General features: G+C 54.8%; 1 protein-coding gene across 4 annotated transcripts in view; it reads right to left on the bottom strand.

Moving 5' to 3' along the window:
• Positions 1-3,941: 3,941 nt before the first annotated feature.
• Positions 3,942-12,201, bottom strand: part of MPPED1 (metallophosphoesterase domain containing 1) — a 78,170-nt gene continuing 69,910 nt past the window's right edge. For all 4 annotated transcript variants that reach the window (XM_059080964.2, XM_067010362.1, XM_067010360.1 and 1 more), the window contains 3 exons: positions 11,941-12,056; positions 9,089-9,202; positions 3,942-6,359 (listed from right to left, as the gene is read on the bottom strand). In XM_059080964.2, coding sequence (XP_058936947.1) covers positions 6,241-6,359; positions 9,089-9,202; positions 11,941-12,056 — 349 coding nt within the window. In that variant the 3' untranslated portion in view covers positions 3,942-6,240. The remainder of the gene's footprint in view (positions 6,360-9,088; positions 9,203-11,940; positions 12,057-12,201) is intronic.

Raw genomic sequence — 12,201 nt, 5'->3', positions numbered from 1 at the left:
GAATCTTATTTCCCAAGTTGCTATAGTACATTATTTTAAATGACCAGTGTTTAACAAAAAATTATAAGACGTACAAAGAAACATGAAAGTATGGCCCATGCACAGGGGGGGAGAAAGTAATCAATAAAAACTGCCCCAGAGGAAGCCCAGATATTGGACTTAGTAGACAAAAACTTTAAATCAGCTATTTTAAATATATTCAAATATCCAAAGGAACCCATGTCTAAAGAACGAAAAGAAAGTACAAGAACAATATCTCACCAAATAGAGGATATTACAAGTATTAAATAAGAAGATCAAAAGTATTAAAAAGAACCAAAAAGAAATTCCAGAGTTTGAAAAGTTTAACTGAAATTTAAAATGCACTAGAAGAGCTTAACAGCAAATTCGAAGACGCAGAAGAAAGAATCAGAAAACTTGAATATGAGTGAATTGAGATTATCCAGTCTGAAGAACAGAAATACATAAATAAATAAAGGAAGAACAAAATTCTTTCTTGAAGAAGAAAAATGAACAGAGCCTCAAAGATTTGTAGGGTATCATACACACAATGGAAGTCCCAGAAGGAGAGGATAGAGAGAAAGGGGCAGAAAGAATATTTGGAGAAACAATGGCCAAAAATTTCCCAAATTTGAAGAAAAACATGAATCTGCATATCCAAGAAGTTCAATGAACTCCAAGGAGGATAAAGTCTCACAGAGGTACATACATAGACCTATCATATTAAACATATGATCATCTTAGTAGATGCAGAAAAAGCATTTGACAAAATTCAGCACTATTTCATAAAAAAAAACGCTTAGCAAACTAGGAAGAGAAAGGAATTTCATTAACTGAATAAGAAACATTTACAAAATACTATAGCTAAAATTACAGTGAATGGTGAGAAATTGAATGTTTTCCCCTAAGATCAGGAGATAGGCAAGAATGCCCTCTCTCATTACTTTTATTCAACATCATACCAAAAGTCCTAACCAGTGCAATAAGGTAGGAAAAATAAAAATGGGAAGGAAGAAACGAAGTTGTCTCTATTTGCAGATGACATGGTTAAAATCCAAAGAACTCACCAACAAGCTCAATAAGCTAACTAAGTGAGTGACAAGGTCAGTACACAAAAGTTAACTATATGTCTATGTACCCACACTGAACAATCAAAACATGAAGTTTAAAAAACAGTACTATTTATAATATCCCCCCATTAAGTACTCAGATGTAAATCTAACAAAATGTGTATAGGATCTGTATGATGAAAACTGCAAAATACAAATGAAGGAAATCAAAAATCTAAATAAATGGAGAGATAAATGGTTTTCATGAATTGTGAGACTCAATGTTGTTAAAATATCACTTCTCTCCAGTTTGATCTATAGATTCTATGCAATCTGAATCAAACTCTCAGCAAGATTTATACATCAAGTCAATCCAAAAATATATATGCGGGGAGGAGTCAAGATGTTCGTGTGGGAAGACGAGGAGTTAGTCTCCCCACAACTAGGGTGCCTGCTGGCTGCTAGTGGGGACCCTAACCCCCAAGGAGACGGGAGGAACCCCACAGTGAACGGGTAGGATGTAGGGGGACCGAGGGGGGAGGAGAAGTGGAGGCCAGACAACATCGGCACCCCTGAGGCCGGGGAGATCAGGAGAGGCAGGTGGGAGGGACTCTCCGGGAAGAGCACGAGAGGGAGCAGAGGGCCATTGCCCCGCCCGCTCGGGCACGGGGAGCCTGCTGAGCTCCCAGGCCGATCCCCTGCCCTCCAAGCCCCTTCCAGGCTGCGTGGGTCCTGGGGGCATAGGAGGGAGACCGGGGAGATCAGAGGAGACAGGCGGGAGCAGCCCTGTGGGAGGGGCCCTGCAGGAGGAGCAGGAGAGAAGCAGAGGGCGATTGCCCTGCCCATTTGGACACGGGGAGCCTGCTGGGCTCCCAGGGGAGGTGCTCCGCCCCCTGAGACCAGGGGTGAGGGGCACTCCCGGGCCCCTTCTGTTCCTTGAGTCTAAGCCCCATCCCCCACAGCCCCCAGGGCCTTTTCCAGCAGGAAAAGGAAATCACTTCCTGTTGTTCAGGGCCCAGCCAGGCTCCCTCTCCAGGAAGTTTTCCCCGATCTCCCCTGCACACTGGGTTTGATCTTCCTTGGGGTCCTCGAGCCTGACTGTGTCTGTCACTCACTGGACGCCAAGCATGTAACAGCTGAAGGGTTCAGCTTCTTTCCTGGGACCAGATGAGCCTTCCAAAGTACCCCTCGAGCTTCCAGACAGCAGGGCCTAATTCCCACACCTTGGAGGACTTCGCAGTCCAAGCCTTCAAGGGGAGGGTGGGGCTGAGGGCCCCCTGGAGTGTCAAAGATCTTCTGGGACGAGACCCCCAGCTGGCCCGGCAGGTTTGGGCCCAGCTAGGAGCTGTGGGTGGCGTTAGGAGAGAGCACTGGCCGAAGCCTGGGTCCACGGAGCTTGTCACCTCTACTAGCTTATTCAGGAGGGTGGAGCAGGGGTCTCCTGGAAGAAAAAGGCCTGGCAATTTGGTCCCGGTGGAGGTTCAAGGAGCAGCTTCATGGAAGCTGAATCGCAAGAAAAAGCAGCTGGGGGCGGGGCTCCCTGAGAACGAGCTCCCCGGAGGGCGCAGAGGCAGCTCGCTGGCTTTGCCCACCGGGCCCTCGGGGACACTAGGAGCGTCACCAGGGATGCCATCCTGTGTCGTCCCACCGGGCCCCGGGGGCACCTGGGGGATGATGGCTGTTCAGCATGAGTGAGCCCACAGCGCCGAACCACCTCTGCACCATTGCGTAAACCACGCGGCTCAGAGCTCAGCAGCTGCCGCCTGTCAGCTGACGGGTACCAGGCACTTAAGCAGCGCTTGCAACGTGACAGCGCCACCAGAGGCTGCAGCAGCCACGGTGCGCCCCTGCCCGGGGCCCCTGCTCAGGTACACAGAGGAGGGGTGCCTCAAATAGAGCAGCTCCCCCCCCACGGGCTGTGGACGACAGGGACCCAAGGCCCAGGACCGGCCGCTGTAGGCGCCTGTGAGGCTCTGGTGGAGGGGAGCTCTTTGGAAGGGCATATTACAGGTGGGCCAGTCTGAGGACAGGCGAGGGTCACTGAGGGCTGACGCCATCATGGGCTCCCCCAGCCCCATGGCTCTGCTTATGACCCACAGATACAGGTCTCCAGAGAGGCTCCTCCCCTCCGGGTCCACTTATCACCCCCCGCCGTCCCCGGCCCCCTCCCCCTGCATATCCCAAGGGCACCTCCAGCTCATGAATCGCAAACAGAATTCAACACCCTTCCTCCAACCTGTTCTTCCCGCCCCACGTGCCCCCTCCATGACGGGCAGCCAATTACCATCCTTGTCTCCCCACACCCCTACCTCCTAAATCGATCACTTCCACCACTGCCACATCCCTGTTCCAAGCCAGGTCCAAGAGAGGTGCTCCGTGAACGTCTGTGGGCTGGCTGGCTGGCTGGGTGGGTGAGTGGATGGGTGGGTGGATCAATGGATTGATCAGTGGGTAAGTGAACAGTTGGGTGGATGGATGAGTGCATAGGTCGAAGGGTTGATGGGTGGATGAAAATGGCAGAACTTCTACAGCATAGGGAGCTTTGGAACTGGAGTTGTTACACCTGCCAGTATTTTTCCTGGGCGACACCAGGACCCTTAGCCTGACAAGGGCTGGATCGGAACTTGCTGCTTCGAGAAGAGGCCAGAGCGATGGCCATTTCGAGATATTCTGTTTCAGGGGGAACGAGGTGCTCCAGCTATCTGAACACGCAAGGCACAGAAGCGCACGTGCCAACCACCTGTGAGGGAAGCTGCAGCAGCGGAAGGATGCTCTTTGGCCTCTGAACTCAGCCCAGGACTCAGGACTTGGCCGAGATGGACGCCACTCCTCCCCGACGTGCCCCACACGACACCCGGAGACACAGAGGAAGAGGCACCGGGAGGACTGCTCTTTCTTTTTACAAAGACTTTATTGTCTGACATGCTTGACAAAAAAAACTACAGCCACAATCAAGTTATGCCGAAATGACTGAGGAGCATATGCCATCGTCTTTCATACCTCAAGGACTTTTAATGAATTTTCTTGTAAAGTAACAGCTGCCTCCATAACTTTTATTTTCCACATAAAAATACACCATACTCTGAAGGTACCTTAGGAAAAGAAACATTTTTTTTTTTTTTTAAGTTTATAGTTCTTGGTCCGCATAGAAATTCAGTAGAGGTTACTGAAAGGGCCTGGAGTCCTCTCCACTCCACACATTCACACACACGCCGTGCGTCAGAGGTGTCCCCAGAGACCCTGTAAACATCCCCGGCTACCAGGAACCACTTGGGCCAAAAAGGATTCCTGCAACCCTGCACCCCGCGGAGCAAAGCTGGCCTCGGCCAACGTGGAGCTGCTACTGGGCTCCCCGGATGGTGCCCCTCGCCCCACGGGGAGCCCCTCTGGAGTAGGGAAGGAATCATGGTCTCCTGGGATCCTGGGCACAGAGAACAGGGTCCTCCAAGACTCCAGGGGCTCTCCATGAGAAATGAACCAGACAGGTGCTGAATAGGACCCTTAAAAAAAAAAAGAGCCTTGGACGGTGCATTGCCTTGTAGGGCAGGAGCTTTGAGTGGTGGGAGAGCAGGGGCTGTGAAGCCAGAGACCTAGGTTCAAATCCTGCCTCTGCCTCTTTCGAGCTGTGCACCCTCAGGCAGGTTACCTCACCTCTCTGATCTCAATCTCCTCGTCTCCAAAGAGGGGACAGCAGTACCCACCTTGCAAGACTGCTGGAAATGAGATCGTATCTGCAAAGGGCTCATTAAATGCTGGTCCCAGGCCTGGGACTAAGGGGAGGTAAGCAGGGCCCTCCTCTCAGGTGTACAACTTAAGGGGCGCCAAAAAACTCAGAGATCGAGATAAATGATACTATTTTAATGCAATGTTTTTAAAGATCAAAATCAATGCAGGAAAAAAATCGATGAATAAAATATCCAAATTTTAAATAAAGGCAGAATCTGCCCCTGCACGTGCTAATCCTGCCTCACTGCCCTCACCCCAACGAGGCCCTGCCGGTTCTCTGTCCACCAGAGACTCAGCCCAACCCCCCAGTCCTAATTTAAAGAAAAAAAAGAAGCCCCCCTCCGCCCCCCGTGGTGGAGCTGCCGGAGCCCAAGCCCGTCTCTGTCTCTGTGCCATCTTCCCGTGGGGGCCGCCGGCTGGGCCCCCAGGGACACGGCAGCACGACTGTGAACCATTCAGCCTCCCTCGGCTGTGGGCGCAGCAGCCAGAATCCGAGGGGCGAGGGAAATCCCGCCGGGGTACAGAACCCAGTCGAGGGCAGCGATGAGAACTGCGGGGTCCACTTTATTAAATTAAGAGGGGGGCGTGAGCACACGTGTGTGTGTGTGTGCACACGTGCACGTGTGTGTCCACACCCGTATGGGCGCATACAGGGGGCAGGGCAGCCTCGGCCCGCAGAGCCCCCAGGCTTCGAAGTTCTGCAGAGCAGTGCAGCCCCCAGGGGACCAGGGGCATCCAGGACTTAGGAACCCTCCAGCCGGTCCTGGGCCCTCATCAGCTCGTTCCGTAGAACCAACCCCCCAAGTCCAGGCTCCGAGCGGGTGCCCGGGATACTCAGGCCACAGTTTACATCAGCAAAAATGCCCACAGGAAGAAAACGGGGTTTCCATGAAGCAAAGGGCCGGTCAGCCTGGCCAGGTGCGGCCCGATTCCTGAGACGTCCCTGATGGTTCCCTCGGAGGCCCGGAAGGAGAGGAAGGGCCGCCTGCACTCAGGCTACGACACACCTTCCCACCCCGCACCCCCAACCCTGAGGCTTGCAGCCACACAGACCCTTGGTGAGAAGGAGATTTTGTGCCAGAACTTCCAGAATCTGTCCAAGAGCAGCGGCTTCCCAGACCCACGAGGGTGTCCAACCGAGAAGGTTAAAGATTCAGTCACTTCCCAAGCAGGACAGGGCCACGAGCGTAGTAGGTCCTTTAACAAGGAACACACGGAAGGGACACGCAGAAATCAGCAATGAGCGCAGAACCCCTGATGGACCTGCAGGGTCCTGACTCCAAATGACAGAAGGCGGAAGAGTCAGGGGTGATTTTCTTCATTCCAAGGCCTCAGCCCGCCTGCTGGGCTGGTCCCCGCAGCCAGACGGGCCTTCTGCATGAAAGGAAGGGGGGTTGGAGGTCCGTGCTCTCAGCTAGGTGTACGTAGCTGATGCAGGTGGGAAGCGCTGGGGCCGTGGGGGCAGTCAGGAGTTCCGGGGCGTGGGGAGGTCAATGACTACGGGTGGGTTCACGGGCTGGTAGTTCACGGTGCACACAGACGCGTTCACATAGGTGGTTGTCCCATCCGCCATGACTCCATAGCCTAGAAAGTGAGGACACAGCTGTCAGGGCTGAGAGGTGACACCAGGACCCGGGGCAGTGAGGGTGGTCTGGTGGGTGTGGTAGTCAGAGGGCACTCAGCCACAAGGGGCTGAAGATGTCTGGGGCGAGAGCTACTGAAACCATCAGGCGTAAATGGTGATGATGACAGATGCTCCTCCCAAGCCTGCTGTGAGCAGCAAATGAGATAATAATTCACAGGCTTGGCCCAGTGCCTGGAAAGCACATGGTGAGACATCATCATTGACATCACCACCATCACCATCATCACCATCATCATCACCATCACCATGATCATTACCATCATCGTCACTATCACCATCTCCATCATCACCACCATTATCATCATCACCACCTCCATCATCACCATCACCATCATCACCATCACCATCACCATCACCATCACCATCATCACCATCATCACCATCACCATCATCATCACCATCATCACCATCACCATCACCATCATCACCATCACCACCATCACCATCACCATCATCACCATCATCACCATCACCATCATCATCACCATCATCACCATCACCACCATCACCATCACCATCACCATCATCACCATCACCATCATCACCATCATCACCATCACCACCATCACCATCACCGTCATCACCATCACCATCATCACCATCATCACCATCACCACCATCACCATCACCATCATCACCATCACCATCATCACCATCACCATCACCATCATCACCATCACCACCATCACCACCATCACCATCACCATCATCACCATCACCATCATCACCATCACCACCATCACCATCACCACCATCACCATCACCACCATCACCATCATCACCATCACCACCATCACCATCATCACCATCACCACCATCACCATCACCATCATCACCATCACCACCATCACCATCACCATCACCATCATCACCATCACCACCATCACCACCATCACCATCACCATCATCACCATCACCATCATCACCATCACCACCATCACCATCACCACCATCACCACCATCACCATCACCATCATCACCATCACCACCATCACCATCCCCACCATCACCATCATCACCATCACCATCACCATCACCATCACCATCACCATCATCACCATCACCATCACCATCACCATCACCACCATCACCATCACCATCACCATCACCATCATCACCATCACCATCACCATCACCATCATCACCATCACCACCATCACCATCACCATCACCATCATCATCATCACCATCACCATCACCATCATCACCATCACCATCACCATCATCACCATCACCATCATCATCATCATCATCATCACCATCATCACCAACATCATCACCCGCTCCATAATCACTACCATCACTGTAACCATCATTATCATCACCACCATCGTTGTCATATACTTTCTTCTCCTCACCTCTGTCCCCAAACATACCCTCTTCCCGCCACATCAACTGGCCAGAATCCTCCTCAACCTTGAGCTCAGCTCACCTCCAAACCAAAAGGGACACTTCCCCCTCTCTGAGCAGGCTACCCATTCTTTGGAGCCTGCATTTTTCTTGTACAATCATGTAGGGGTGTGGTTTGGATCACACACAACCTTGGATCTGATCGCACTACACACCCACAGTAGGTCTACAGAAAATGACAGCCGTTACTATTATCCCACAGCACAAGAGCCGTCCATCTCTCCCGTGACCTTTCAGATTCTGCCTTTGATGGCTCATCTGTTGCCCAGAAGTCTGTGAGTTCCTTGGGGCTGGAGAGGTCTGATCACTCCTGCCCCTGACAGCACGATGCAGAGGGAAGGGTCTGAGCTTTGTTTGCTTCTGAGCTGGAAAGTGATCTGATGTGGACCAAGCCATGTGAGTCCCAGGGGCCCTGGCCCAAAGCAGACAGAGGTTCAGGAGGCCAGGAGACAAGCTTGGGGGAAAACCATGTGCTTCCTGGCAGGGGACAATGGAACCAGGAAGCCTTGGACAGGTGGGATAAAGGCTCAAAGCAGCGAAAGGAGGGATCTGTCCAACTGGTGAAATCAGACTCCAGTGAGGAAGCCTGAGGTCTAATGAGGTAAGTAAGCCCTGTGCAGTGACAGGCTGGGGCAGTCAAGGCTGCAGCCGACATCACCAGTCACCTTCACGGCCACCCTGCCCACTGTCCCGAGGTGATGTGGACATAGCAAGGGGTCCTGCCCCCAGGACAGAAGGCAGAACCTCACGTCTGTCTGTGCGGGGGGGGCGGGGGGGGCCAATAAAGCCCCTTGGGCAGGCAGGCAGCCCTCCCCATCCATTAAACACCTACTGTATGCCAGGCCGTAAGGATGTGAGCAACAAGACAGGGCCACGTGCCCTGTAAGGAGCTCACAGTGTGCCCCCAAATCTAACACCTCCTCCGTGTCACATCCAAACGTACGTCCCCTCCTCCAAAAAGCCCCCAGCCATCTCCGAAGACTTCCCAGGGTGGAGCCGGCACTGCAGAGTTGCAGGGCTCCAAAGGAAGTCAAACTTACTTCTAAGTCTTGCCAGACTTTTCTTCCATCTTCCTATGATAAAACACTTCAGCAATAGCTAACACGTGGATAGGCATTTACGAAGTGTATGTAGGAAATGGGCTCTTTCCCTCTGGCCAGGGAGGAGGTGACTGGGTTCAAGGGACGTGAGACAGCCCCCCTGAAGGGCCAATGAGGCGCCCCACCCCCCTGCAGGTAAGGCCCCCACCCCCTCTGACCTTCATGGATGTGGCCAAAGACATGCAGCCGCGGCTGGACGCGCCTTTGCACTGTGTTGAGCAGCTCCACGCAGCCCACCCGCTGCATCTTCTTGGGGACCCAGTCCAGGAAGCCTGGCAGGGGAGACAGCAGGAGGGCAATGACGGGGCCCAGGCCGCAGCTCTGCAATCTCAGAGACACAGGGGCCCTGGACCCACGCTGCCCTGCTCTCCCCACCCTACCCTGCCTCAGCCTCAGGGAGGGAAGCCCGGCTCCAGCTTGCACTGCCTGGGACCCTGCAGCCTCATCCTCCCCTGCTTCCCCTGCTCCTCCCCTGCAGGGCAGCACGGAGAGCCCGCTTATAAAAGCCCGAGGAGGCCCGGCATGGAGGGGAGGGAGCGGTCTCGACAGCTGTGAGCCGCCCAGACCATTCATGGTCAAAGTGGTCTCAACACTGGCATCCACCCATTGCAGAGAGAAGCAAACGGAGGCCGGAGAGGGACAGCAGAGGCCCAAGGCCACCCCAGCAGGTGGCAGCAGAGCGGAACCCGGGAGCAGGATTTCCATATTGGAAACTTTCTAAACAAACATCGCAAAATCATGAAAATGAACTTCATCCACTGCAGCCTCGAGCACGTGGGCCGTGTCTGGGTCTGCTCACACGGCCAGCCTCCCGGAGCCGTCCCATACGGTGGCCGCTTATTATCCCCACACGGCTACACAAACCATAGGAGAATAACTGATTACTCCAAGCAGACAACTAGGGTTTATCTCAGCCCCTCTCTGCTCAGGCGGGAGAAACTACAACTGCTGGGAAGGGGAAGAGGAATCCTGCCGCTCAGAGAATCAGACAGGCTGCAATGGACCTGACTTAGAGCTGAGAGAGAGAAAGAAGGAGGGAGAGAGGGAGGAAGGGACAGAGGGAGAGAAAGAAGAAGGAAGAGGAGGAAGAAGAGGGGAGAGGCAGGGAGTGGGCAGGGAACAGGCTTGGAGCAGACACTTGGGTTTAAGTCCCAGGCTCTGCTACCTACTGGCTGTGTGACCTTGGACAAGTCGCCTAACCTCTCTGTGCCACATTCAACAATTCATCCAACAACCGGGCTGGGCTGAGCACACAGGCACCCCCAAAACAGGAGCTGTGTGTTGTGTGTGAAGCAGGCGTGGTGAGGCATCCAGAGAGCAGGAACCCAGAAGATGCTGTTGGAGGAGTGGATGGAGGGGTAGAAAGGGGGGAAGGAGGAGAGGGAGAGAGGGAGGAAGGGAGGAAGGAAGCAAAAAAACCTGCCTCAGAGCCTCACTAGAAGCCACGTGTCGTGCCTAAACCACATCAGGGCCCTGGGCCTCAGGGCTCCCTCCGTTTGGAAATGGGGGTAAGAAAGCCTTCATTTCAGCACTTTGTGAGGGTGGAGGGAGGTGCCAAGGGCTCTGGCTGGGCGTCTGGTACACAGTAGGTGCTCAGAGCAGCTTCTCCCTGAACAGGTATCTGAGCGGATGACTCTGGAGCTGCACTGGGCCTCACCTGACAGCCCTTCCCACCTGGGATGCCCTGCCCACACCCACCTCCCTCCCTGCCTCTCCCAGACCCGATGCTAAGACCACCCTTCCTGTCAGCCTCTGCGGGCCTCCTCTGATGATCTCTGTCTCAGGCTTCCCTCATCCTTGACCGTGTCCCACTGGGCTTGGCCATTCGGTATCTCTCTGCCCGGCATCTTGGAGCCTTCAAGGCAAGCACTGCGTCAGGTTAGCTCCTGGTCCCGCATGGCCCGGCCCAGCCCAGCCCCAAACACCAAGGGAGTGATGACAGGTTTGGTGGAGGCATGGGTGGGGGGGAAGAGGCCAGTCTGGGCAGGACTGCTAGGAGTTTGGACTTCATTCTAAGGACTGAGGGAGCCACAGAGGGTTATGGAGGGATGGCATGGACTTCATTCTAAGGACTGAGGGAGCCACAGAGGGTTATGGAGGGACGGCATGGGCTTCATTCTAAGGACTGAGGGAGCCACAGAGGGTTATGGAGGGAAGGCATGGGCTTCATTCTAAGGACTGAGGGAGCCACAGAGGGTTATAGAGGGATGGCATGGCATAACGGACCATTCAGAGAATTCCCTCCTCCTGACGTGAGGAGAGTGGACTGGGTGGGGCAAGAGTCAGAGCTGGGGGACCAGTGAGGAGACCACGGTGGTCATCAAAAAGACACAAGACACTGGCATGGACCGAAGTGGGGGCAGCAGTGGTCGGGAGGAGAGGAAGCAGCTGGGATGCAGTCTGGGGGTGGAATCAAAGGGGCTGAGGGACAGGAAGCGGGGTGTGAGGAAAGGGGGAGGGGACGACTGAGAAAGGGGCCCGGGTGGCAGACGGCAGGCTAACACGGAGACCAGGCGAGCGGTGACATCAGCTTGGGCCAGAGGGGGGCCGAGGGGCTGGGGAGGAAAGCTGCTGGCGGTGGAATCACAGGCCCTGGGGACTGTGGGATGGGTGGTCTGATGGGGTGGGGGGTGCATGGGATGGGGCCCGGCGAGAGTGACCTTGGTGGTATTCGGCCCCCAGGACTCAGGTCTGGAGAGTCAAGGGCCCAGCCCGCCTTTTGACCTCCCCGAGCTCCAAGGTACCACGTGTATAAAAGGGGCAGCTGATCTGACCTCACCACGCGGCTGTGAGGAGGGGACACATCGAGCCCCTGGCACACAGTCAGTGCTCAGGAAATAAGAGCCACGACGGGGTGACCTGTCCCTGGTGCCCCAGCAAGCTGGGCTCAGAACAGGGCCCGTCCACAGCTCCCCTCGACGGGCCCAGCTACGCCCTCCCTGCGTCCTCCCCCAGCAGGAGCAGGCATGCACGGGGCCGGCCCGCCGAGGCGGGGCCGGCGGAGTCTTACCCAGCGGCGGTCCGTGGGTTACCAGGACGTCTACGCCTTCGGGAATGAGGTTCCACTTCTCGAGCAGCGCTTGGCCTCGCGGGAGGTTAAAACCCCAGCCGTAAAACCAGGGCTGCCTGTGGGAGAAGAGCACGTGGGTCAGAGAGCGCCACCGAGAGTGGGGGCAATGACACGGCAGGAGCAGCAGGCCACAGTGCCAAATGGCCATCAGGGCCGGCCGGATGCCCAGGACCTCCCGTCCGGGCAAAGGTGCGGATTCAC

This window comes from Kogia breviceps, chromosome 12, assembly GCF_026419965.1.
Source record: "Kogia breviceps isolate mKogBre1 chromosome 12, mKogBre1 haplotype 1, whole genome shotgun sequence".
Taxonomy (NCBI): Eukaryota; Metazoa; Chordata; class Mammalia; order Artiodactyla; family Physeteridae; genus Kogia; species Kogia breviceps.
The sequence above is the reverse complement of the archived record's forward strand: the minus strand, read 5'-3'. Positions and strand labels throughout refer to the sequence as shown.